At 41.1% G+C, this 27,789-nt stretch overlaps 1 protein-coding gene across 1 annotated transcript in view; it reads right to left on the bottom strand.

Annotated features, from left to right (window-relative positions):
• Positions 1-3,818: 3,818 nt before the first annotated feature.
• SDHA (succinate dehydrogenase complex flavoprotein subunit A) overlaps positions 3,819-27,789 on the bottom strand; it is a 64,877-nt gene continuing 40,906 nt past the window's right edge. The window contains exons 10-15 of the mRNA XM_081344821.1: positions 23,860-24,031; positions 21,817-21,935; positions 17,384-17,495; positions 13,719-13,849; positions 6,856-6,969; positions 3,819-4,379 (exon numbers count right to left, since the gene is read on the bottom strand). Coding sequence (XP_081200947.1) covers positions 4,293-4,379; positions 6,856-6,969; positions 13,719-13,849; positions 17,384-17,495; positions 21,817-21,935; positions 23,860-24,031 — 735 coding nt within the window. The 3' untranslated portion in view covers positions 3,819-4,292. The remainder of the gene's footprint in view (positions 4,380-6,855; positions 6,970-13,718; positions 13,850-17,383; positions 17,496-21,816; positions 21,936-23,859; positions 24,032-27,789) is intronic.

Raw genomic sequence — 27,789 nt, 5'->3', positions numbered from 1 at the left:
TCATGGCATTTTCAGAGAACCACAGTTCGCTGACCTTCCAGGACATATAGTTGGCCCCTACCCATGCTAAGCCATCACATAATATCTACTCAATCTGGTGGGTTTGAAACTACTCATCTTTCTCTAATGCTGCTTTTAGCCTGCTGAGTAGTAATCTGCTACCTGATGTTTGAGTTTCCTCTGAGGCCTAGTGATGACTGGAGCTGCCAGCTGCCGAGATGGGATAACTGGCCTGATGATTTCAGGCTTGAAGCTATTATACTGCGGTAGCTTTGAGAAAGCATCAGCTAAAAAGTTCTTCCCTCCTGGAAGGTACAACTTAAAATTGACCTGGTTAAAATACTGAGTCCAGTGTACTTGGTTAGGGGACAGTCTCCTAGGGGTTTTCAGGGCCTCCAGATTTTTGTGGTCTGTCCACACTTCAAACAGGGCTTTGTTTCCTTCTAAGAAGTGCCACCAGGTCAAGAACACCCAGAGCACCGTGTATGACTCTTTCTTCCACACTGCCCACTTGCTCTTGGTCTCAGGGAGCTTTTTAGAGATGTAAGCGCATGGTTGTAGGACCCTGTTCATTTTTCTGTAAAAATATGGCTCCCATAGTCATATCACTAGCATCCGCCTGAATAATAAAATGGGCATTCAGATCAAGTGCTTTAACACTGGTTCAGCCACGAATGGGCACTTAAGTTTCTCAAATGCTGCTAGATTCTAACCTGGTAGTATGCTTCTCACAAGTCCCATTTAGTGAACATCTTTTTGTTGGCCAAGTAGGCTAGCATGTTTTTCATGAGAGATAGCAGATAAACATTTTTGATGCAGACCACATTAAGCCCATGATAATAAATGCACAGGTGAAGGGACCCATCTTTCTTTTTCTTGATAAGCACCAGGGCGGCCACTTAGGGTCTAGCTGGCTATATGAACCTATTTCAGGTTTTTGTCTTGGGATTATGGAGGACAGCTTGGGCTTGGGTAATTTGGCCCCCAGTAATATTTCTAATGAATGGTTTATAGGGCAATGAAGGAGGTGCATCCAAGCCCTTGTCACTAAAAATGTCCCATTTGTCCCAATACTTGTTAGGTATTGGGGGGGCAGTTTTGGGGTGTTCCCACATTGCCACTCCCTCTTCACCTCATCACCCAATGGTACTGGCATTCTCCTTCTGAGACTTTTTGCCTAATTTTTAACAGTTTCCTCCCCCAGTTTACATAGGGATTCCATTTCAAAAGCCATGCCAAACCCAGCATCTGTTCTAATCCAATCTTTTAGGAAAGGACCCTCAACTCCATTTGGTTGAAGTGATAGGTTCTTTTATTAAAATACGTTGGTTGCAGTAGAGCCAGGTGAGAACTAAATTTCCAGTGCCCAAAAGATAAAGTTTCCCCACATCCCAGCCCTCCCCATGACCCCCCATATCTCCCCATGACCTTCAGCCAATAAACGTCCCCCTAGGTGTTTTGAGAATGATGATATGTTTAGGATAGTTCACATTCTTTATCAGGCCTTGAGTGATGGCACAAACTGGTTCTGAGCTCTCCTGCTCTTTATCAATGTCAGTGTTGACTCCTAACACACCTCTACTTGCAACACACCTCTATTCACAACTTGACAACAGAAATTAAGGGAGGGAGGAGGGGAATGCTTAGAATGTATTGGGGGCTAAGAGAGAGGTGAAGAATTTATGTGAGCCATTTGCAGCCTGAGAAAAATCTGACATTTCAAGGCCGTGCGATGGGAATCTTCTGAAGGCACACTGTTTTCCCCAAACAAAAAGAACATGCTTGATTAGTGGACAATGGGTGGCCCAAATGGGGAAATGAGGAAATTAACTATGATGTTTTTTTGAACGAAAACCTCAGAGCTAGATTCACTTCTGTGCCTGTATAGATCTATCAGTAAAGTTAGTAAAATAATGTTCCAGGAGTTTCTTTTGCTGCATAAGCCAATGGGATGGTTGACAGTCAAGTTGTCATTCCCCTCTCCCAATTTCCCATCACATACCCATGCACTCGATTGCCGTTGATAGCAGATGCCAGTAAGGTGCCAAGCCAAAGATGGCAGACCTGACATTATGCGTCATTCCATACCTAGTGCCACAATAAAGTTTAGGTTCCCCATTCTCATTTCTATTGGTTTGGGATGAACATAGCATGGTCCCTTCCTGCTATTGACCCATCCAGTTGGCAAAAAGCCACCAGCATTTTAAGCTCTTTGAGTCGTAAACCAGTTTTTGACTAAGCCAGGGCTCACCAGACATCTGGTGCAGCCCCAGTCCAGGAAGGCAAACAGGCTCTCTTTAGGTCCTGAGGAATGCACCACCAATTCTGTGGGGATGGCCATCAGGATCACAGGGTGACTTACCAAGGGGTCATCATCCATGTTGGTGTCATTCCCCACTGAGTCCCAGATCAAAATAGTTAGAGTTCTCATATCATCATTGGGTGATGGGTGAACTCAATGACCTCCACTCCCTCCAGGGTTGTTTCTTTGGCTTTTAGCACTGGTTTTGCTGGCTTGTTAGTGAGTCCTGTGGTGGCCTTTTAGGTGTGGCTTGGCGGTCAGCAGCCTGGTGCCATTTCTTTCCACACTTGAAACAGCCAGTAGAGTGTTGGCACAGGCTCTGTTCACATCATGCTTGTCTTGGGGCTTCCTTTTTGGTTGGTATGGACCATTACAGTTGGGATGATTCCAGGATTTAAACAGGTTCTTCTTCAGCCAGGACATACCATCCATGCAGAGTACATGGAGCACGCCTGGAGATGCAGGTGTTGTAGACGTCATTCTTTAGCCAAGACATGTCAAACTCGCGATGTCACATGACATATTGGAGCTTTTTCCCCATTGCCAGGAATGGGGTGGGCGTGGTTTCCTCATGATGCGTCCGGCCCATGGGCCAGCAGTTTGACACCCGTGCTTTAGCCTATCCTGGAAACATTCTGTCAGCATGTCTTGTGGCCAGTTGGACAACCTCCACACCATGTCTCAGAACTCTTGAGTGTAGGCAGCCCTAGCTTATGGTCAATTCTCATCCTAGCTTTGCAGTTAGCAAGTGGGTCTTCAAACCGCATCCAGAGTGCTATTGTGAAGTTGTGGAGCTCTGGGGCATTGTCATTGTGGAGGGTTTCCCCCTATGCTTCGATCTCCTCCTGGTCATTCTCATGAGCCGACATCATTTGCATGGTCCCTATGGCAGAGACTTCTCTCTGGGCTGACTGCTATTGTAGATCTAGCCTAATGTCAGGCTGGCCTAACCTCAGGACCCTAGGAAAGAAAGCCCCTCAACTCCATTTGGTTGAAGTAACAGGTTCTTTTACTAAGGTTAAGTGGTTACAGTGAAAGAAAGGCTAGATCTGAAGATTCCCATGCAAAATGTTTTTCCCCTTTCCCTAGCTTTCCCCCCTTAACCAGTCCATCTCTGTCAAACAGCATGCCATTTAGGTGTTTTGGGAACAGCTTGGATGGTCGGTGCCAATTAGTGCAGTTTCACATTCTTTTCCCAGGCAAGGTGTCCTTGAAGACTGATACATGCCTCAGTTCTCACACCTCTGTTTCTGTCAGGGCCGTCACCCCCTTTCCCCTCATCGCTACTCTCTACTCTGTTCCATTGCCACCTCCTCCCTCCCTAGCATGCCAGCAAAACAGCTGAGGATGGCAGATCTGACATAACAGTTTACCTTTATTTATCTTACTGGCCTGGAATTGTTTTCAAAAATAACCATTTTAATTCAATACCTCACTGAAATGAAAAGGATTAAGTAGTTTTAAAGCTTGTAACAAACAAGAAAATCTCATTTGAAATAACATTCATAAAATCATAATGATTGCAATTAAATTTTTAAATGCCATGTAGTTACTATAAGCTACAATGCAGTAATAAATTTCTATAAGCATAAATCAATCTATTAAATGATACTCTACATTGCTAGCCTTAATGGTGCCCTTACATTTAATAAAAGCCCCTCATTTCCATCATATGCATATGGTTTCTTAATATAACACTAGAAATTTATTACAGGAGAATTAAACTAGTGTGTGTAACCATAATCAGATTCCTAGTGTCCTGAGAAAGTTAGAAACTGACTCGCATGTAAGAACATTTTCATACTGAAATATACAGTACATAGCTCATGTCTCAAAACTGAATTTTGTCACACATCAAACATAAACAATTAGAGCAGATTTTGGATTTTGTAAAGTGTAAATTAACATGCTATTTTTATCTACTACAATGGATAACATTTGCCTGTTATGTTTGCAAATACAGTAAAAACAAAAGCTCAAATCAAAATAACTAATACGAGCGAATAGCTGGTGGAACTGCAGCACAATCTTCTTCGTTCAGTGTTTTATCTATTACAGGTCTATAATCCAGTGTAACCTTTAAAAAAAGAAGGATTACTTATTAATAAAGTACTAATAATACTATCTCTCATTCACCTCATCAACATTCCAATTTTATGCTTTACATTGATATTAATAAATTTACAATTTATGATATTACTATAAGTATTTAAAATTTAGCTATGTGAAAAACATTCTACAAAAGAAATCAGATCTATAAAGAAATATCACCACATTCATGCTGAAATTGTATTTTTTATTTCTGTAATTAAGTAGCAGAAATTCTTACATAGCAGAATTTTAATTCAAACTTCAGGTCATATTTAACCTTTGGTGAACCTTCAGTTTCCAGACCATAAACCAATTTAAGTTTTACCTACACTATAAAGTGGCTTAGTAAGCAATGAGACTATTGAAGCCATGCCAAAATACTTCTACATATATCTCTCCTTGTGTGGAATCAGAAACACCTAAGATGCCATTTAAGCAGGACTAAGAAATTTTATTTAACCTCCTACAGCATGAATAAAGAGACTTTTATCTTAATTTCCTGTCCTACTAGATTAGATTTTAATTTCTTCATCTAGCAAATACCCAAGAATCACATACAGTGGTACCTCGGTACTTGTCCTTAATTGGTTTCGGGAGGCACAATGAGTACTAACAAATCACGTCACTTACGTGGCCCTTTGTTTTGTCTGAGAAGGATTTCCTATCTGTCCCTTTTCCTATATCAGTGACCCGATATGACCAGCTTCTTGTCCACCCTTTGCGACTGTCCCTCACTTCCTTTTGCAACATGTCAAATACCAAAAAACGCTGAATACTGGGACATTTTTACATCAAAATGCATTGAGTACCAAATTTGACGAGTTTTGAACAATTGAGTACTGGGGCACCAGTGTATTAGAAATTAAGTTATTTAAAGTAAGGCTAGGAGTACAGGTAGTCCTTACTTAATGACTGGTCACTTATTGACCAAAATTATGATGGATTCAACAAAAAGTTACTTACAACCCATTCTCAAAGTTATAATTGCTGCACCCATCCCCTTGGAGCCACATGATCATATTTAGAGTGCTTGGTAATTGGCTTGCATTCACAACTGGTTGCTGAGACTCACAGTCATATGACTGCAACATCCAGTGGGCTATTCTGCTTTTTCCAGCAAAAAATCCTATTCAGGAGAATGGATCAGCTTAATGACTACATGATTTTCTTTACCTCTATTGTGAGTCACTTTATGAGAACAGTAATAGTAGTAAAATCAAGACAGATCATGAGAGCTGATTAACAACTACAATTAATTATAATTAAAATTTGAAACCCAATTATAGTAGTTATGCGAGGACTATCTGTATTGTAAGCCACATTGGTGACTTTAGAAAGGCATGATTATATACAATATGACAATATTTTGATATAGATGGTCCAAATTAGGGGTTGGTTACCTATTGCCTATAGGCTGGATCTGGCCTGTCACCCCCAATTTATCCAGCTTTAGCCCCAAAAAGAAATATAGGTAGACCTCATTTAATTACTTTAATTGGGACTGGAATTTCTGTTGCTAAAAAGTAGTTATTAAGTGATGCATTATATGACTATGTCGCTATGTTCCAGTCATCCCAGTGTAGGTAAGTACAATTTTTAGGCAACGACTTCCTACTTTTCCTGCCTTATACAAATTGTTGGTTCTGTCCTGCCTCCTACCCAGCTGAGCCCAGCAAGCTCTCCTCAGCAAACAAGGCTCCTTTCCACATCTTCTGGGAATGTGCCCAGGACTACCTGTATATCCATCTGGCCTATTATGGTCCCAAAACAGAATTCATGTTTATAATTCTATTACAAATACTTCCAATATCAGTGTATTCATTTGATACAAAGGGAGAGATCATCCTCCCTCAGACATGACTTCTATTACCTATGTCAGGGATGCTGAACCCTCGGGCTGCAGACTGGAATAGGGCTGTGGAAGTGAGCAAAGGTCCACCCGTGCATGCGTGATATTCAGGCAGTGTGCAAAACCATGCCCCCTGGGGTCTGCAGAAAACCACCCTCCACGGACTGGTATCCAAAAGGTTGGGGACCACTGCTCTATGTGTTTGCTAATTCCTGGTCTAGACCAATTCAGCATGGAAGTTCACATAGTGACCTTTAGCTTATACCTTCTCTGCCAGGGCGAGGAAAGATGGGAAAAGACATAATTCATGCTCTAATTCAGGGATCTTCAAACCTGGCCCTTTTATGACTTGTGGACTTCAACTCCCAGAATTCCTCAGTCAGAGTGCCTGGCTGAGGAATTCTGGGAGTTGAAGTCCACAAGTCATAAAAGGGCCAAGTTTGAAGATCCCTGCTCTAATTCCTCAAGAAAAGGCAAGACATACATATAAATCCTTCAAGCACAGTATTCTCTATTGTTTCTAATAATTTATTTAATCATTTCTTTCAAGACCCATGTCACTATAAGTAGTATACAACTAAATAAATATTAAAATTAAGGAAATGTTCTATACCTCTCCGGTCTTCACATCTACATAAGAGAGTGTGTGTTTTCTCCAATGCTGCTCAAATGGTTTCTTTTGCTGTCCTGAGATTGGTTTAGAATAATCATATTCATCTATCCTAACCTAGAACAAAAGATACATGTGAGGGTATATCATGTTTGAAGCTGACATTCAGAGAAGATTGGGTATGTTTCAAAACAGCATAATTAGTTTTATTAACACACATTAAATAGTAAATATAAGTCTTGGTCCTCACACTGATAACACTGCTAATTAAATAACCCAGCCCTTATATATTTTACATCAACAGAATAACAGAATTGGAAGTGACCTTGAAGGTCTTCTAGTCCAATGTCCTGCTCACACCCTATACTATTCCAATGTCCAATCTCTTCTTAAAAACCTCCAGTGATGGAGCACCCAAAGTTTCTGGAGGCAATAAACTATTCTGACTGACAGGCAATTTGTCCTTAAGTCTAGGTTGGGTTTCTCTTTGATAAACTTGTATCTTTTATTTCTTATCTGATGCGTTGAAGAATAAGTCAACAACCCCCTTTTTCCTGTGGCAACCCCTCAAATACTAGAAGACTGCTTTCATGTTACCCCTAGTCCTTCTCTTCATTAGACATACCCAGTTCCCCAACTGTTCATCATATGCTTTAGCCTCCAGTCACTTAATCATCTTTGTTACTCTTCTCTGCATTCTTTCTACAATCTCAACATCTGTTTTGTATTGTAGTGACCACTATAAAGCAGTACTAACACTTAACATGATATTGATACTTTCTCTCTGTTGATGCAGTCTAAAACTGCATTGGCTGTTTTTTGGCAGCTGTAGCACATTGCTGGCTCATACCTAAATGGCTGTCCACTAGGACTCCTAGATCTCTATCACAGTTACTGCTATTGAGCCAAGTAACACCTATTCTAAACCTGTGCATTTGGTTCTTCTTGCCTAAGTGCAAAACTTTACCTTTTTTACCACTGAACTGCCTTTTGTTGGATAAAGTCCATTGTTCAAATCTGTCAGAGATCCTTCTGGATATTAAACCTATCTTCTTCAGTGTTGCCTACTATCCCCAGCTTGGTGTTGTTTGCAATTCTGATGAGTTCCCCTTCATCTAAATCATTATGAAGATGTTGAAGTACTGAGCTTTAGACAGAATCTTGCAGACGTAGTTCCATTGAGGACTATACATTAAATGTGATTGGTCAGTTGGTTATGAATTTGTCTAGTGATGGTGCTCTCTAACCCACATTTTCCTACCTTACTAAGAAGTAGACTGTAGTGTACTTTGTCGAATACCTTAGTGAAGTCCAAGTCCAAGCAACGCTCTCTACATGGGGCTGCCCTTGAAGACCACTCGGAGGCTCCAACTGGTACAGAATGCAGCCGCGAGAGTTGTGTTGGGAGTTTCCCGACACTCCCATGTTACACCTCTGCTCCGCGAGCTGCATTGGCTTCCAGTTGTCTTCCGGGTGAGATTCAAGGTGTTGGTAATGACCTACAAAGCCCTACATGGCATGGGTCCGGAATACCTTGGGGAGCACCTGCGGCCGGCGTCAACTTCCCTCCGCCCAGTACCCTCCCACAGAGAGGGCCTCCTCAGGGTGCCACCGTTCAAAGAATGCCAACTGGTGGCCCCCAGGGGGAGGGCGTTCTCTGTGGGCGCGCCGGATTTATGGAACCATCTTCCAGTTGAGCTCCGGATGGCACCTGACCTCCGCTCCTTCCGGCGTGATCTAAAAACTTACCTCTTTGAACAAGCTGGCCTGGCCTGATGGGATGGGGTTGGGTTTTATTAATGTGTTTTAACCTACTTTTTAAATGTGTTTTAACTTATTGTAAGAGTTGTGGGCATTTTGTTTAATCTTTTTTAATTTTTGTATTTTGTCTTTTAACATGTACTGCCCTGTTCACCGCCCTGAGTCCTTCGGGAGAAGGGCGGTATACAAATAAAATTAATAATAATAATAATAATAATAATAATAATAATAATAATAATAATAATAATAATAATAACAACAACAACAACAACAACAACAACAACAACAATAACAATAACAATAATATACTATTGTCACTTGCCAAAGAATGCAATAAGATTTGTATGGCATAATCTGTTTTTGACAAACCCATGTTGGCTTCTAATAATAACTTTGCTTATTTCTAGTTGTTTCCCGATCTATTGATTGGTTATCTTTTCTATGATCCTCCCAAGTATTGATTTCAGGCTGATTTTCCTGGATTGATTTTTCCTCCTTCTTTGAAGACTCCTTTCCTCCTGTGATGATCCACATCAGCTTCTTTCCATTCTTCTGGTATTTCCCTGGTGTTCCAGGATTTTTGAAAGATATGTTCAATGGTTCCAAGACATATCTGTCTGCTCCTTCAGAACCTTGGAATGTAATCCATCTGGTCCTGGTGATTTGAACTCATCTAGAGTGGATAGGTATTCTCTTGACTATTTTGACTTTTTGTCACGTTGGACTATTTTTTCCTTTTACATAAAGACAGATTCAAAGAATGAATTAAGCAGTTTCTCCCTCCCATAATTTCTCGTATTGCATTCTCTCACCCTTCCATTTATGTGACCTAGCAGAAGACCTTCCACTAATTCTTCATTCAGAATACTGCACACTTGTTCCCAAAACTTTAACCCCATTCATTGGAACATAACATAAAGTCTCCATTCTATGACTTCCTACTTTCATAGGATATATGAAAGACTGGTCAAGATCTTGTCTAGTGCCTGAGAATTGTTTGGGTCTGAATGGAGAATTACAGATTCAGACTCAATCAAGACATTGCATGTATTGTGGGCACAGACATTGCATGTATTGTGGGCACAGAAGCACTGTATTAAAGATGCCAGCAGCTCTTATTCTCCTCCACTCTGCACTGGTGGGAAAATTATATTTGAAGTATATAATTCTGGCACATTTCCAAAAGATAGTGTGCCGTTTCTTAAATCTAAAGTGAAATGATTCGTCAGGGAGAGGGAGAGACAGAGAGAGAGAGAGAGAGAGAGAGAGAGAGAGAGAGACAGAGAGACAGAGAGAGACAGAGACAGAGACAGAGACAGAGACAGACAGAGACAGAGAGACAGAGAGACAGAGACAGAGACAGAGACATACAGACAAAGAGACAGAGTTAAAGACACTGCAAAGGTCACTGGTTGCAGCCATCCATTCAGTGTCCTGTACCTGAGCCATTTTTTTCCTTTTATTTTTCTGCAGGTTGGAATGATTGTTTAAATAAGCTATCTCCTCCTGAGGTGGTTTTCATCAAGTGCTTCACTAAGTGATAACTGCAAGTTAACAAGGTCATCTCTGGGGCCTCAATTGGTTGATTGGAACCCTCTGCCCCCCCCCCTGCCAACTGAAAACAACCAAACTGTAATCAGTTTCACACTGAATGCTGTTGTCAGGTGGATGAAATTTGGTCATAAATGTGTTGGTTTGATTTGGAAAATGATTCATTATGATTTATTATCATGGTTGAGTGCACAGTAAGTCAGGTAGACTGGATTTGGCATTTTTATCCACCTATCAAATGCTTCCCAGGATTGGGATAGGCAAATGATGTTGTTTTATAGTGTTAAAGGTATGAACACAGGATGTAAGCTATTCCAAGTAAAGCAACCTTTTGCAATTAACTGATAGTCATTTTGTCAAAGCTGGTGATGTTCAAGTGGTGCTCCAGATATTTTGGGATTGCCTCAAGGTAGCTATTACTATTGGTATTATCTTTGCTTTCTATAATTATGATTTGTTGCAGTCAACCAGATATTTAGACTGGATTTGGCATTTTTATCAAGTCCTTCCCAAGGATCAGAGATAGGTTGTTTGATTATATTAAAGATACAGGTAGTCCTTGACTTATGATTGTTGCTTAATGGATGCTGGGAGTTATGCCAGACTCTCCAAAAGTCACAGCAGCACTGCCAGTCACCCTTATGACTGATCACAGGGATGCTGAAATGCCTCCCCATTTATCTTCCTTCTCCCCAATTCTTGCAAGTATTGGCCTCCCCGAACAATTTCTAGCAAGCCTTAGACTGCTTCCCACTCCTCCAGGCCTGCACACTCCTCCTCATTTACTTTCTGAAGAGCTCTAAAGCCTTTCATGGTGCTAGAACCGGTTGCTTTGCTGCATGGCATGATTCCAGATTTTTGTTGCAGATCTTTAAGGCAGCAAAATGGGAGTTTGTCTTGTGACTGCCACAAGTGGGCAGGACAAAATGGCAGCTGCTTTGGGGTGACCACTGTGTGGCCCATGGACAAATCACTCTATTTTGCTGCCTTAATAGTGTTTTCATAGCTCTACAGAAGTTTTTTTACAGTTTTCAGAAGTTCTCTGCAGCATTGTACAACCTCATTAATACAGCAAAATGTAGGAGGGTGCCTTTGGGCTGTGCAAGGCTAACAAAGAAGCAGCTCAATTTTGTCTTTAGTTGCTTGTAGAAGTGGATGGGGGACTTTGCTGCCTTAATGAGATTACACAGAGCTGCAAGATTCATGAATGACAAAGCAACCTGTTCCATTGCTTCAAAGGTAAGTTGGAGGGTAGTCGGCCTGGTAGGGCAGAAATCAAGTCTAAGGCTTGGGGAACCTGATCGACATAGGAAAAAACCTATGGAGACCCAAGAGGAAGAAAGCAGAGCATAGGGATGTCTTGGAGAAAGCCTTGGGAGGGCTCCATTACAGTCACATCATAAGGATTATGTCCTTGTGATCACAGGATGTAAGATCCCTGGTGGCACAGAGGTTAGTTTGTTGTATTGCAGGCAAACTCTGCCCATAGCCTGGAGTTTGATCCTGACAGGGCTCAAGGTTGACTCTGTGTTCTATCCTTCTTAGCTCAGTAAAGTGAGGATTCAGATTGATGGGGGCAATATGCTGCACTGTAAACCTCCAGGGAGTGCTGTAAAGCACTATCAGGTGGTATTAAGTGCTATTGTTAATGTAAGCTGTTCCAAGTAAAGCAGCTGGTGAAGCATCTTCCTTCCCTTCTCAATGGAGAAGGGAGAAAAACTGGGCAAAGGAAAGGCATGAAGCAGCAGATATAACTTCAAAGTAGCTGGATAGTGCCTTTGTGGCAGGATAGACAGGCAGACAGATATGTACATACATACATGTTTAGTTAGAGGTTAAAAAATAAGTTTGTAGACTTTTTCTATAATAAATGTCTCCTTGGGAAAACATGGAAGATGGCTACATTCTCCTTGTTGGTGGTCTGTACCATTTTGCAAAAGAATCCCTTCTAAGAATTGTGAAACACGTAAAGTCATCAAGATAATGACATGTATTTTTATAATTTCAGTGACAGAAAACAGTATGTTTAGACACATTCTTAAGCTATTAAAATGCAGTATAAGCAAAGCTTCGATAGAGAAATGATGATAGCTCTATAGAAAGTTCAAACTTTTGTAGTTACCGTATATACTTGAGTATAAGCCGACTCGAGTATAAGCCGAGACCCCCAATTTCACCCCCCAAAACTGGAAAAAGTTGTTGACTCGAGTATAAGCCGATCCGCCGTTCTGCAAGCCTCTGCCGCCAGCAGAGGCTCGATCCGCCATTTTGCAAGCCTGAATACACAGGAATACCCTGTGTGGCCGCGGCTCTCGGGGAAGCCCTGGCTGTCAGCTTCCTCGCTCCACACTGCCATTCGGGGCCCGCGCGTTCCCCGGGCAAATCGCGGCGCCCAGCAGGCGAGGAAACACGCCCGCTCCAGTCGCCCCCCCTTCCCTCAGGAGACGCGAAGCAAGTGACCGCCCGGAGCTTACCGAGGACTTGCTTCGGTGCTTCCAGGATCGCGCGCACCTCTCCCAAGCCGCCGCCGTCCGGAGACCTGCCGAAGTTTGGGGAGGTTTGGGGAGGTGCGCGCGCACCTCCCCAAACCTCCCCAAACGTCGGCAGGTCTCCGGACCTCTGCGCCCTGCCTGCCTGCTTCTTTCCGCAGCGGAAAGAAGCAGGCAGGCAGGGCGCGGAGGAACGGAGACCCGGCGACGTTTGGGGAGGTTTGGGGAGGCGCCCAAACCTCCCCAAACGTCGGCAGGTGTCCGTTCCTCCGCGCCCTGCCTGCCTGCTTCTTTCCGCTGTGGAAAGAAGCAGGCAGGCAGGGCGCGGAGGAACGGAGACCCGGCGACGTTTGGGGAGGTTTGGGGAGGCGCCCAAACCTCCCCAAACGTCGGCAGGTGTCCGTTCCTCCGCGCCCTGCCTGCCTGCTTCTTTCCGCTGTGGAAAGAAGCAGGCAGGCAGGGCGCGGAGGAACGGAGACCCGGCGACGTTTGGGGAGGTTTGGGGAGGCGCCCAAACCTCCCCAAACGTCGGCAGGTCTCTGTTCCTCCGCGCCCTGCCTGCCTGCTTCTTTCCGCTGTGGAAAGAAGCAGGCAGGCAGGGCGCAGAGGAACGGAGACCCGGCGACGTTTGGGGAGGTTTGGGGAGGCGCCCAAACCTCCCCAAACGTCGGCAGGTCTCCGTTCCTCCGCGCCCTGCCTGCCTGCTTCTTTCCGCTGCGGAAAGAAGCAGGCAGGCAGGGCGCGGAGGTCCGGAGACCTGCCGACGTTTGGGGAGGTTTGGGGAGGTGCGCGCGCACCTCCCCAAACCTCCCCAAACTTCGGCAGGTCTCCGGACGGCGGTGGCTTGGGAGAGGTGCGCGCGATCCCGGAAGCACCAAAGCCTCGGCCGCGCACAAGTCCTCGGTAAGTTTTTTTTGTTGACTGGAGTATAAGCCGAAGTGGAATTTTTCAGCCCAAAAAGTGGGCTGAAAAATTCGGCTTATACTCAAGTATATACGGTATGTTGTCTACAATAAGAGTATTTATGATAGCAGTTTAAGAAATAACTTCTAAATAAATATGTACCTTATAGTCCTCCCTAGCATGAGCTCCACGTGACTCTTTTCGAGCTTCTGCTCCATAAATAGTTTGTAAAGCACACAACATGAGATTTTGTAGTTCCAAAGTCTCTACCAAGTCAGTATTCCAAACAACACCTACAAATACAACACAAAGTATGGAACAGTTTTAGAAATTATAGAGAAAAAGCTCTTCAGCAGATATACCAGATTCTTCCTTCAATATAATTTAACAGTACTAGCGCAGAAAGTAGAAAGAAGGTTAATACTTCTTTAAGACTCAAACGCAGCTTGATAAATATACTTAGCAATAAATGTTGAGCACAAGGTATACTTGTGAGTAAGGAAATGAATTGTGAATTTCTCATGTATAGATTTCATGTGGGGATGGCTAGGTTGCAAGAAAGAAAACCAAAAAAGGAGAATTAACACATTTGTACAAATACTTTCAATTCGCATAAATTATAACTCCAGCCCTTTTTGCCACGGACTTAATTTATTTTTAGAATTTTATACAAAACAGGATTGGCAGAAGCTATTTAAGTCATTGGTTTCAACCCCGCTCAATTAAAGCAACATGAGCAGATGGTTCTTTAACTTCTGTTTGAATATCTGCAACAAAGGCAAACCTACCATACTTTTTTAGTAATTGGTTCCACTGTTCTTCTAAATTTTCAACCAGAATCTGTTTCCTGTAATTTAAGATTACTGTGCCAAGACTGTAATGCATAGGTAGTCCACAACTTACAACTGTAATTAAGCCTGATAATTATTGTAATAAGTCATGATAATCATAAAGTGAGTCATCACATGACTGAACCCAATTTGAAATGCATCATATGGTCATAAATGCAGGTGGGCTGCTAACTCCGTCCTCCTACTATCTCCTTCAAACTCTGCCATTTTGGCCACCCTGCATTCAGCCACCTACCCCTGCCACTGCCCACTGTCCCAATTGAACTTCACAATCTGCAAGGCCTTTGTGATCCCCATCTATCTCACTTCATATCTTCCCTTTTGCCCACCCTGCATGCTACCACCACCTACCCACTGCTATCCCCAGCCGACCTTTGTCTTGGCCTGACAGCAGTGTCATCTCTGGGATTGCCATCCCAGATGCTGGGCTTCCTGCTGCACCTTCCCAAGTGCATACTCCCTTTTGCCTGCTACATCTCAGCTAGCAAACCCCTGCTTGGTGTAGGTTATACTCATTTTCTTTGCATATGCTCCTCCCTGAATTGTTATAGGGATCCTTGGTGGTCTCTGGGGTTGGTTGTTTTCTTGTAGACATTTCATTATCCAAACTAGGTAACATCATCATGAGCACTAATGATATTACCTAGTTTGGGTAATGAGGCATCTGCAAGAAAACAACCAAGCTCAAAGACCAGGAAGGATCCCTCATTTCAAGCCGAGCTACAAATATTCTGCTTTATTGGTAACTCATGACAGGGCTAGTGTGCTTCCTGCCACTGCCCCTGTCCTTGTCCCATCTGTGTCTCTGCCTTTTCCATTTGTGTTCTTAAAGAAGGAAATTGAATGAATATGAATACTGTAAAATGAATACTGTAAAAAGTTTTGTTTATTAAGATATCTGGAGCAAGAATGAACATATAGTTGCTAAAATGTATACAAGTTTATTCCCATTTGAAACAGAATACAAAAAAGTTGGGGAATATATGACACAGTGGGCTAAAAGCATTGCTTATAATATACTAATGGGAGTGATTGGAAATATGTGGTTGGAAGGATGAAATTTACATTGTTATAAAGAGAATTTTTATACAGTGATGTACTGTGGTATATAATACCAGAAAAATTATCTAGGATGTATAAATGTACTTCAAATTTATGCTGGAAATGTGAATAAGGATAATTTTATCATGTTTGGACACGTAAAAAACTAGAAAATATGGGGATCAAATACAGATTCAGAGAATTTTAAAAGTTAATATTTAATTTTTAATGTTTAAATCTTTAATCTTAAATCAAAATATTTGATACTGATACTGATTATAAGAGCTAGAAAGGACATTGTTTTTATAAATAGTAACATTTGATAAGTGAAGTAAGATTACTAAATGCACAAACATGTTTATCTACAATACTTGTAATAGAGAAATGGTTGGTAAAGATGACAGCCCTTGCTGAAATGGCTAACCTGACTTGTTCGATTAGAGAAAAGACAATATCTATGTTTAGTGGTGACTGAAAATTCCTTATGGACTTTTTGCATAAAAAAGAAAAAATGACCTTAAGATTTACAATTTTGATGATTAGATAGAATAGATTATAGAAAGAAGAGAGTCATGATGTAACATTAGAGAGGCTAAAATATAATTGTACTTATAAGTGCTGTTAAGATTGGAAGCTATTTCTTTATATCTTTAAATTTTTCATTTTTTTCCTTTTACCTTTTTCCACTTTTAGCTTTTTTTAAAAAAAAATTCTCTTTCTTTTGTTTCATTCTATTTGAGAATTTGTATTAGTTCTGACTATTGTTGTTGAAATATTCAATTAAGATTGCGTGTGAAAAAAGTTTGAGACAAGAAAAAAAATACATTATTCCATTAAACACAGCCCTTTCTGCTGTAGGCTCCATTTCAGCAGTCTCAGCCACTGAGGGCTGGGGGCTCTGCATGCATGCTTTCCTCTGCCCCTCCCTGCTGTCACCTCTCTGGCTGCAAATATCCTAATCAAAGTGCACCAGAAAGGGCTGTCCTTAAAGGAACATGTTTCTTGTAAACAAAACTTTGTATTCATTGCTGACTTTCTTCTTTAGCAACACAAATGAAAAAGGCAGACAGAGGTAGGATGGGAGTAGTGGGGGGACCACAGCAGTCATGTCACAAGGCAGACAGGCACATCAGGACAGGAGAGAGGCGTAACCTAAGCTGAACAGGGGACTGCTGGCTGGACTATGATTGCTGCAGCTCATGACCTGTAACCTGCACCTATCTTGCTTTGGCTTGCATCCCACAATGCACAACCATGTTGTTCAATGAACAACTGCTTTGCAATACCCTGGCTGGAAGCTAGGAGGAGGCAGTGAATTGCATCTGGTGCGTGGAATACTAAGAAGCAGATAGGGTGTTGCACACACAGGAATGTGCAGCATGCTGAGACAGCTAAAACAGGACAGACCCATCAGGAGCTTGCCTGAGTAGCAGTGGCTAGCTCAGCCTCAACAGAGCCCACAAACCAAGGAAGAAGAAGAATATGATAGTTGCGGGTGGCAAAGGTAACATCAAGTATGTGATGGTGACAGAATACAGGGAGAATACAGTTGGATAGATGGCAGAGTGCAGAGGAGACAAAAGGACAGAAACAGTGGAGGGAGAAGCAGTGAAGAGTTAAAATAGAGGTGAGTATATAGGGCAGGAACATTATGAGGACATCTAATAATGATCCTTCTCCTGACCTAACAACTGCAGCGAGCATTTCTAGAACTGTTGCTGGTAAGCAATGTAGTCACATGCTGTTTCATCTAACAACCTCTTTGGTTAGCAATTAAAATTCTGATCCCAATTAGGGTAATTTTTTACTTACTTTTCTGCAAATCAATTGACTCAGTGCTTCATTTAAATGAAATATATGATGCAGATACAGTTAGGTTAATTGGATAAAAATATGAATTTTCACACATCTATAAAGTCTGTATTGAAATAATACCTCTATCAAATGTTTTCAGATCATCAAAATCTTTATAGAGTTTGGACATTTTTTCACAGCCTTCTTGCAAGACAGGGCCTGTACGGAACACAGCAGCGTGGCTTTGCATTGTCTATAAAGAATGAAGGAGCAATACATTTCAATACATTTGCTTTCATAGCTTTAAGTAAGAATTTAAGTTTTCTACATTTGTCAAAACAATTATGTCAAAGCTCACCCACAAACTTTCAAGACAAATATATAATTGTTTTCAACACCTGTAAACTACTAGTTGATTTTTTTTGCATAAAGTTATGTCTAAATTAATAGAAAATGAATATTTCAAATTCTATTACAGCTTCCAACAGGAGTGCACTTTTTTCTTTCCATACACTATATGTATATGGCCCATGAGCTATAATTTTCTTGGGTGTTGCACAAGGTTTTGATGTAATTTCCTGAAAATATTTAAGGGTAATTTTGACTATTATGAACTGAATGAATTATCTAATTCCTAATTCAACCATAATTATTCATGAATTTCTCATTAACTCTATTTTGAGATGCACCTCAAGGATATATTCTGTCTCCTTCCTTTTCAATTTTAATTCAAACTCTTTAGCTTATAAAATAAGAAAATACATAAGAATCCTCCAAAATTGTCACTTTCCCCAATGCGGAGCAGGAGGGACCAAGCAACTCCAAGAGGCAAGTTCACGGGGCTAAAAAAAAAAAAGTAAGATCAGCCTTTCCAACTTCGCAAGATCTCTTTTTTTTCCCAAAAGAAGTTGGAAAGGCTGATCTTTTATTTTTTTTAGCCCCACAAACTTGCCTCGTGAAGTTGCTTGGTCCCTCCTGCTCTGCACTGGGGAAAGTGACGTCTTCGGATGATTCTTCTTTGGTTTCCCTGCGCATTTCTTCCTTTTGCAACACAGCTTGTTGATTTCTCCAGCGAAAGAGCAGCATCTTGAGCTGCGGGGAGAAATGCGATGGAGCTGGAAAACAGGTTTATTTAGGAGCCCCTCTTGCAATTTGGAACAGGACTTGGAGTGCTTCTGGCAAGCAAGGGAAGGAGGGTGGTGGCACACAAAGCTCTCCGGCTCTTCAGTGGCACAATTTGTGAAATCTGGGTTCAGTGCTTCAGCAATGGTGGGGCAAAGCCACACCCACTTGTGAGAGGGGCCAGGGCTCAGCAGGGAAGGGGAGAAGCCGGCCCGGTGCTTCTCCGCCAGGCTGGACAAGGGCTCCGTCATCCAAGAGTGCACAGGAGGTGAGCATGGGCAGTGCAGGGCTCATAGGTGTGGCATTAAAGGGGCATGTTGTAGCGTCTCTCTGGTCATTTGTAAGGGCGAACAACCCCTATGATGCTGCAACATACATAACTTTGGGACCCAGTTGTAAGTACTTTTGGCAGGGATGTCGTAATTTTGAACATTTGTAACTCAAGGAATACCTGTATTTAATAAAGTTGTTACAAAAAGTATCTAGTTACCCTATTAAGCTAGAATAAATTAGAACTGACATCAAGAGATGCCACAAATTTGATGAATAGTAGTTTTGGCTATATTCTCTCTCCTTTGTTAAAGTAAGGATCTCTAGGAAGCTTTTCTAGTTGGTACATTTTAAACACAATAAGAAACACAACTAGCTTAGAATTCCTTTAGTATTTGGGCTGATTAAGCTGAACTTAATTCCAAGGTTTATTTTTTGCATTCCTGCATTTTTGCTATCATAGTATTCTAAATCAATTTAAACACTACTACATACATGATACATGGGAATAAATGGAATGGAATAAATGAATGGAATGGAATGGAAATATATGAAGGGGACCACCATGCTGGGCCACAGCAATGATTCCAAAAATCTGAGCTTCCTTACTCCAGGCCAGCACACAGGCCCCTTATCAGTCAACAGGAGTGCTGATTTACCACCAGCCTATCAAGTACTTAGAAGGCTAGCACTGGGCAACACAAGCAAACGATAACTGATGACTTAAAAGCCAGCCATCAACTCACCTCAATCAACATCTAAAAAGCCTCATACAACAGGCACTATAAATACCACACACAGGACAGCAAACACTCTGCTAGAGAGAAGTTCCCTGAGGATGGGGGCCCCAGCATGAGTCCGAAAGCCTGGAATACAAGACCTCTGGTTTTGGGACCAAGCCAGATTAGATCTTACACTAACTTTCTGGTAGTGTTTCTGATCTTTCTGAATAGTATAAAAGCTGGAAAAAAACTTTCTATCATTCAAAAAAAATTTGTACTTGCTAACATTTCAGGCAGAAAGCTAACAAGTACGATGCCTTTGAAGAGTGGCTAGAGCCTTTCTAGCCTTCAGAGTAATTATGAGGGTGTGCTATCTCTCCATCTTTCTGAGTAATAAAAGGCTAGAAAAAGCTTGAATCTTTGGGACACAAGATTCTTTTCTCCAGCCCAGAATTGAGTTTTCTTCTTTGCTGAAGTGATGGGGTGGCAGTAGGGAGGAAGAGGAAAGACACTGGCATACAGCTGGAGAAAAGAAGCTTGAAACTTAAAAATCTTTGTTTCTCCAGTCCCTACCCCCGCTCTCCATGCATAGAGACGCAACCCCACTGACTTTTGGGGGAAGCCAGGAGAGAAGATTGCTAAATGCAGCATGCTTAAGCAACTGGTTGTAAGTGTAAACAGGTTGCCACCACCTGAAATACTATCACATGATCACAGGGGTTGTTCAAGTAATTTTTCCTGAGTCTCTTGTTTTGAAAGGATCATTAATTTGAAGACCCCTGTAAGGGAATCAGTAGTCAAAATTAACAGATTAATGATTGGCAGAGTAGCCACAATGCCTTAAAAAAGATATTTAAATGTTGGGTTGTATTTATACCAGGCAATGTGACACTCCATGAAAATAAAAGATGGAGTTTGAAGAATAGGTTAAGAATTTACAGAAGACTCCTGAGAATACCATAATCATAATAGCGTAACAGCCCAAACCCCCAAACAAATAAGTAAATAATCTTATTTGGAATATGCAGAAGATCTTCAAGCAAAAGATAAAGTTCTGTCCGCAATTCTTTTTGTTGGGTATAATTACAGATGCTACTGTTGTGGACACTAAGTTGATGTTAAATTTAGTTACAGCAGCAAGACTTTTAATAGGTCAGTATTGGAAGAAGGAGGAACTGCCGACTATAGAAGAATGGACTTTAAAGGTTTCTGACCTGGCAGAAATGGCAAAGATTTTGGCTTATTTGAAAGATCATTCGCAAGAACGTTATATTATGGAGTGGAAAAAATGGATTGAATATATCCAGAAGAAATGCAGGACTAAAAAGTTTCACTTAGCATTTGAATAAATCTTCCTTTCTATTTTTTTTTCTCTCTATATGAAATATTAGTATTGTTTGTAGTTATCTTATATGAGCTAGAGAGTGATAGATTTAAGAATTTATTGTTGGTAGCATATGGATGTTTATGATTGTTCTTTGTCTTTATACCCTGTACTTAGCTCTGGGAAGTCGGGGGGGGGGGGGAAGGGGGGGAGGGGTAGGGAGGGATAGCTAGGGGAGGGGGAGGGGGGGATTGTTAAAGATAAAATGTATTTTAAAACTTTTCAATAAAAAACAACAACAAAAAGTAAATAATCAAAACAACACAGAGTTCTCGCTTGAAGCACAAATAACTAACCTCAAATTATCATACTTTGGATACATTAAGCAAAAGACCTAGCTCTACAGAAAAGTTCATAATGCTGGGAAAGGCAAAAGAAAAAAGATGACTAGCAGCAAAATGGACTGTAATCAGTTACAGCGATGAGAGATACACAATTAGAAAATCTGAAAAAACAGATTATCCTGGAGAAATCTATCTATGTGATCCTTAAGAATCAACCACTAACTTGTTGGTCCATAATCAGTCAGTATGTAAGGATTCTTATAATATGCTATCTTTTACTAGACTATATATAAAACAGAAAATTTATTTTATCATTTTTTCAAAAATATCTACAAAGTCAGTTGCAGCTAAAATCACTATAGAAGATAGCAGGAATGTGTTATGGTTCTGTGCAAAAAAATAAATCTCCCTTGTTTAAAACAATCATTTCCAAAACTTATGGGAGATATATTTGTATTCTGCGATTCCTCCATGCAGCAAACAAGCAATATTAGAATCCCATTAGTCATTTAGAAAGCTGAGATATAAGAAGTTTAATTTAGGGAACTCTGTGACTAGACAAACTTCAATTTAAATTGCTGAACCCAACAATATAACCATACCAAATTAGGTCTTGATAATTTGTCAATGTTTAACTTATGGGTGGATGCATTGGTATTAAATTTGGAAAAGTCAAGGGTAGAATTTTTTGGGGAAAAATTATTTAGAACATTCTTAAATTGAGTTGATAATTAATCATGTGCTGCAAGTTCAGATTAAAAGCCTGTCCTCTAATCCAAAGATCTTACTTACTTTTTGCATACTAAGTCTCAGTTCTGATGTTCTTACTCTTCCATTGGCAAAGCGCAATTTGTCAAGGTTTGCAACAGATTCTTCACCTGCATTTGATTTGATTGATGGAACTGATTCCCCTAACAAGAATAAGCATAATTTTTATTTAATTGCATAGGGTTTCTATGGAGAGAACAAAGATAATATTAAGAAAGGAGAGTATTTGTGACTCAGGACTGACATGAGGGATTGATGATGTTACCTAGTTTGGGTAATGAAACGTCTGCAAGACAACAAGCAAGTTCATAGAGCACCAAGAACCCCTCAAAGATAATATTACCCATATTCTCATCTATCTTATAAAAATATAGAAGAATCCATTCTATGTGACACCTACAACTGACAATTAGTACTCACCATTACCATTCAGGGTGAAAATGGAAAGTGTCATTCAGTTGTAGATACAACTGAAGATGGTGGTTATCACTTATAAATCTGGTGTGAGGCTAGTTATTTAATGGGTTGCCACTCTTCATTAATTTTTGCCAGTCCAACACAATTCTGCCAGAATCAGCATGTTCTGGATTACATAGTTTAAATTTGTTTGTTTGTTGCTGATTTTGGAAAGCATAGAGGAATTATGTCCTTAGCTCCCAAATAACATTAGATGACATTAGAGAAGTTCATTAGAGGTAATGAGAATTTAGAAACACATATTCTCTGAATTTTGTATTACAAAAAAGAAAACACCCCCCCCCCTTTCGCAACATTATAATTTTCATGCAAATTCAAGTAAAAGTTGATACCTAGAAATGCAATTACGGATAGTCCCCTAAATATGACAGGTCAATTAATGAACAAAGTTTTATAAATCTCAAAACTATGCATAACTCTGTTTCAAAGATACAATGGCTGTAGTTTCCCCCACCATAAGATGCTAAACTCTGCTCCAACTTCTAATCCTTTTAAAAACCTTACCTTGATTCCAGACTGAAGAGTAGAGGAAAGGAAGTTTAGCTAGCTGCAGCAAAATGGGACAGAAAATGGGTCTTTGCTATCCTTTTGCCTGTTTGTGTAAATACCTATGGGACCTAGCTTGACTTGTCTTTAAAATCTTAGCTGGGTTCTATGGGCAGTGAGACACAACAGTTAAAAGCTTTGCAAAATTCTGAGCTGAATTTTTTCTGTAGCTGCTGAAGGCAAAAAGCTGCAGAAAAAATTTCATTGCTTGCTTGCATCCTCTTTCCTGTACTCTTCAGTCTGGAGTCAGGTTTTTAAAAGAAAATGAGGAGTTTTGTTTTGGCACCTAATTTTTTGGGGGGGAGATCAACAAGTCTGTCCCTTTCAGCTTTTTTTTGTTTTGTTTATTGAAGAAATGTGACTTTCTGGGGAAGGAAGGGAGTTAAAGCAAGGGAAACATTTTGGGAAGCTAGTCCCAAAGTTACCACATTAGCTAGGAGAAGTTTGCAATTTCCCAATGGCCAGCTGATTGGAGGCCAATGGATTGGGGCAAAAGCTCTAAAGAGCTAGGGAACTGGTTCCTTTTTTGGCTCAGTAAAGCAGGAGCAATCTTGGTGGGACAAAAACAGTGGCAGAACCAGGAAAGGTAGATGTGCCCAGTGTTTTCCTTCCCTATTGTTTCTCACTGGCAAGACAGTCAACAGTGTGGCAGGCATGTATGACCACCCAAGGGGCAAAAGCAGAGCCAAGAGTATCTCAGAAGATGGGGGAGGCCTTGGGAGGCCCAAGACAAGTAGGCTTGTGCTGCATTAGGCCTTCCAGGATTCCCCCCCCCCCATGATACCCCATTGTCCAATTAACAACACACCTATTTGATTAACAAATGCACTGGGAAGAGCAAGGTTGATTAGTTGTTATTTGAGGCAATTCTCTTAATATTTGTCCTGACCCCAATGGATAGGCTCCATTATGGTCATAACTCAACAACTACATATAACTTTGTAAGTGAAGACATAAGCATTCTTAATTTTTAAGTATGTTACAAAATAAAGCATTGTAAAATTTAAAGTACACCATTTTAAAAGTTAAAAAATAAAGACCTACCAGGTTTGCATAATTCTGCAATGGTAAGAGCACAGGCACGACCAAAGACTACCAGGTCCAAAAGCGAGTTTGCACCAAGTCGATTAGCACCATGAACAGATGCAGAAGCTGCTTCACCACAAGCATATAAACCAGGTACTATTTCATCTTTGCCATTTACACGTGTAATTACCTGTCAATATATATTTATATATATATATATACATATATATTCAATATTTTATTGATTTTTTTATAGTCACAAATGCTTAATATATCAGCAATATATTGTCTGGGTTACAATATTTAGCTTACTCCTTTCTCTCAGCCTCGTTTTTCTATCCATTAATAAAATGTATTCCATGTTCTAAAGCAGGCATGTCAAACTGCTGGCCTGCAGGCCAGATGCGTCATGCCGAAATCGCACCCACCCCATTGCCAGCAATGAGGAAAAAGTCCCAATATGTTGTGCGGCATCATGTGACATCGCGAGTTTGACATGCCTGTTCTAAAGTATTCTGAGTCTTCTTTCTCTTTCATTTTCAGTGTCAGTCTGTCCATTTCTGCACAATCTATTTTTTTTAATTATTTCTTCCTCCATTGGTAATTCTTCATCTTTCCAATGTTGAGCAAATACAATTCTTGCTGCAGTTAACACATTAAGTATATGCATTCCTTCTCATAATTTCCTATAATTATACCTAACAGAAATAATTCTGGCTTAAAATCTATGTGTTTTTAAATCATTTTCTCTAACCATATATGTGTTGTTGTTGTTGTTAGTTGCGAAGTCGTGTCCGACCCATCGCGACCCTATGGACAATGTTCCTCCAGGCCTTCCTGTCCTCTACCATCTTCTGGAGTCCATCTAAGCTCACGCCTACTGTTTCAGTGACTCCATCCAACCACCTCATTCTCTGTCGTCCCCTTCTTCTATTGCCCTCAATCTTTCCCAGCATTAGGCTCTTCTCCAGTGAGTCCTTCCTTCTCATTAGGTGGCCAAAGTATTTGAGTTTTAGCTTCAGGATCTGGCCTTCTAAAGAGCAGTCAGGGTTGATCTCCTCTAGGACTGACCGGTTTGATCGCCTTGCAGTCCAAGGGACTCGCAGGAGTCTTCTCCAGCACCATAGCTCAAAGGCTTCAATTCTTTGGCGCTCAGCCTTTCTTATGGTCCAGCTTTCACTGCCATACATTGCAACTGGGAAGACCATAGCCTTGACTATACGCACTTTTGTTGACAGGGTGATGTCTCTGCTTTTTAGTGTGCTGTCTAGATTTGCCATGGCTTTCCTCCCCAGGAGCAAGCGTCTTTTAATTTCTTGGCTACAGTCCCCATCTGCAGTGATCTTGGAGCCCAGGAAAACAAAATCTGTCACTACCTCCATTTCTTCCCCATCTATTTGCCAGGAATTGAGAGGGCCAGAGGCCATGATCTTGGTTTTCTTAATGTTAAGTTTCAACCCAAGTTTTGCACTCTCCTTCTTCACCCGCAACAAGAGGCTCTTTAGTTCTTCTTCACTTTCTGCCATTAGAGTGGTATCATCTGCGTATCTTAGGTTGTTGATATTTCTTCCAGCAATCTTAATTCCAACTTTTGATTCATCTAGCCCTGCCTTTCTCATGATGTGCTCTGCATATAAGTTAAATAGGCAGGGTGACAGTATACAGCCTTGCCGGACTCCTTTCCCAATTTTGAACCAATCAGTGGTTCCGTGTCCAGTTCTCACTGTTGCTTCTTGACCCGCATATAGGTTTCTCAAGAGACAAATAAGATGGTCTGGTACTCCCATCTCTTTAAGAACTTGCCACAGTTTGTTATGATCCACACAATCAAAGGCTTTAGCATAGTCAATGAAGCAGAAGTAGATGTTTTTCTGGAACTCCCTAGCTTTCTCCATGATCCAGCGTATGTTAGCAATTTGATCTCTAGTTCCTCTGCCTCTTCGAAATCCTGCCTGTACTTCTGGTAGTTCTCGATCCACATACTGCTGAAGTCTAGCTTGTAGGATTTTAAGCATGACTTTACTAGCATGAGAAATGAGTGCAACGGTGCGATAGTTTGAACATTCTTTGGCACTGCCTTTCTTTGGAATTGGAATGTAAACTGATCTTTTCCAATCCTGTGGCCACTGTTGAGTTTTCCAAATTTGCTGGCAAATTGAGTGTAGCACTTTTACTGCACTGTCTTTTAAGATTTTGAATAGCTCAGCTGGAATACTGTCACCTCCACTAGCTTTGTTGTTGCTCAGCTTTTCTAAGGCCCACTTCACTTCACATTCTAGGATGTCTGGCTCGAGGTCAGTGACCACCTCATTGTGATTATCTGGGACGTTAAGCTCATTCTTGTATAGTTCTTCTGTGTAATTTTGCCACCTCTTCTTAATCTCTTCTGCCTCTGTAAGGTCCCTACCATTTTGGTCCTTTATCATGCCCATTTTTGCATGGAATGTTCCCTTCATCTCTCCAATTTTCTTGAAAAGATCTCTGGTCCTCCCTATTCTATTGTTTTCTTCTATTTCTTTGCACTGTTCATTTAAGAAGGCATTCTTATCTCTTCTAGCTATTCTCTGGAATTCTGCATTCAATTGGGCATATCTATGTTTTTCTCCCTTGCCTTTCGCTTTCCTCCTTTCCTCAGCTATTTGCAAAGCTTCCTCAGACAGCCATTTTGCTTTCTTGCATTTCTTTTTCTTTGGGATGGTTTTGGTTGCTACCTGTTGTACAATGTCGCGAACCTCTGTCCATAGTTCTTCAGGCACTCTGTCTATCAGATCTAATTCCTTAAATCTATTTGTCACCTCTACTGTATATTCAACAGGGATATGATTTAATTCGTACCTGAGTGGCCTAGTGCTTTTCCCTACTTTCTTCAGTTTAAGCCTAAACTTTGCAAGGAGAAGCTCATGGTCTGAGCCACAGTCAGCTCCTGGTCTTGTTTTTACCGACTGTATAGAGCTTCTCCATCTTTGGCTGCAGAGCATATAGTCAATCTGATTTCTGTGTTGACCATCTGGTGATGTCCATGTGTAGAGCCGTCTCTTGGGTTGTTGGAAAAGAGTGTTTGCTATGACCATCGTATTCTCTTGACAAAATTCTATCAGCCTGTGCCCTGCTTCATTTTGTACTCCAAGGCCAAACCTGCCTGTTATTCCAGTTATCTTTTGGCTTCCTACTTTAGCATTCCAATCCCCCATGATGATAAGGACATCATTTTTTGGTGTTACTTCTATAAGGTGCTGTAGGGCTTCATAGAACCGGTCAATTTCATCCTCTTCAGCACTGGTGGTTGGGGCATAGACTTGGACTACTGTGATATTGAATGGTTTCCCTTGGATTCGAACTGAGATCATTCTGTCATTTTGAGGATTGTATCCCAGTATTGATTTTCCTACTCTTTTATTAACTATGAAGGCTACTCCATTTCTTCTGAGGGATTCTTGCCCGCAGTAGTATACCTGATGGTCATCTGAATTAAATTCACCCATTCCTGTCCATTTTAGTTCGCTGATACCTAAGATGTCGATGTTCAGTCTTGTCATCTCTTGTTTGACCACGTCCAGCTTTCCTTGATTCATGGATCTTACATTCCAGGTTCCTATGGAGAAAAAATCTTTACAGCATCGGACTTTCCTTTCACCACCAGACATATCCACAGCTGAGCGTCCTTTCGGCTTTGGCCCAGTCGCTTCATTCTTTCTGGCGCTACTAGTACTAGCCCTCTGCTCTTCCCCAGTAGCATATTGGACGCCTTCCGACCTGAGGGGCTCATCTTCCAGCGTCATATCGTTTTGCCTTTTGGTACTGTCCATAGGGTTTTCATGGCAAAGATACTGGAGTGGGTTGCCATTTCCTTCTCCAGTGGATCACGTTTTGTCAGAACTCTCAGCTATGACCTGTCCGTCTTGGGTGGCCCTGCACGGCATAGCTCATAGCTTCATTGAATTACGCAAG

This window comes from Vipera berus (genome assembly GCF_964194415.1).
Source record: "Vipera berus genome assembly, chromosome: Z".
Lineage (NCBI taxonomy): Eukaryota > Metazoa > Chordata > Lepidosauria > Squamata > Viperidae > Vipera > Vipera berus.
The sequence above is the reverse complement of the archived record's forward strand: the minus strand, read 5'-3'. Positions and strand labels throughout refer to the sequence as shown.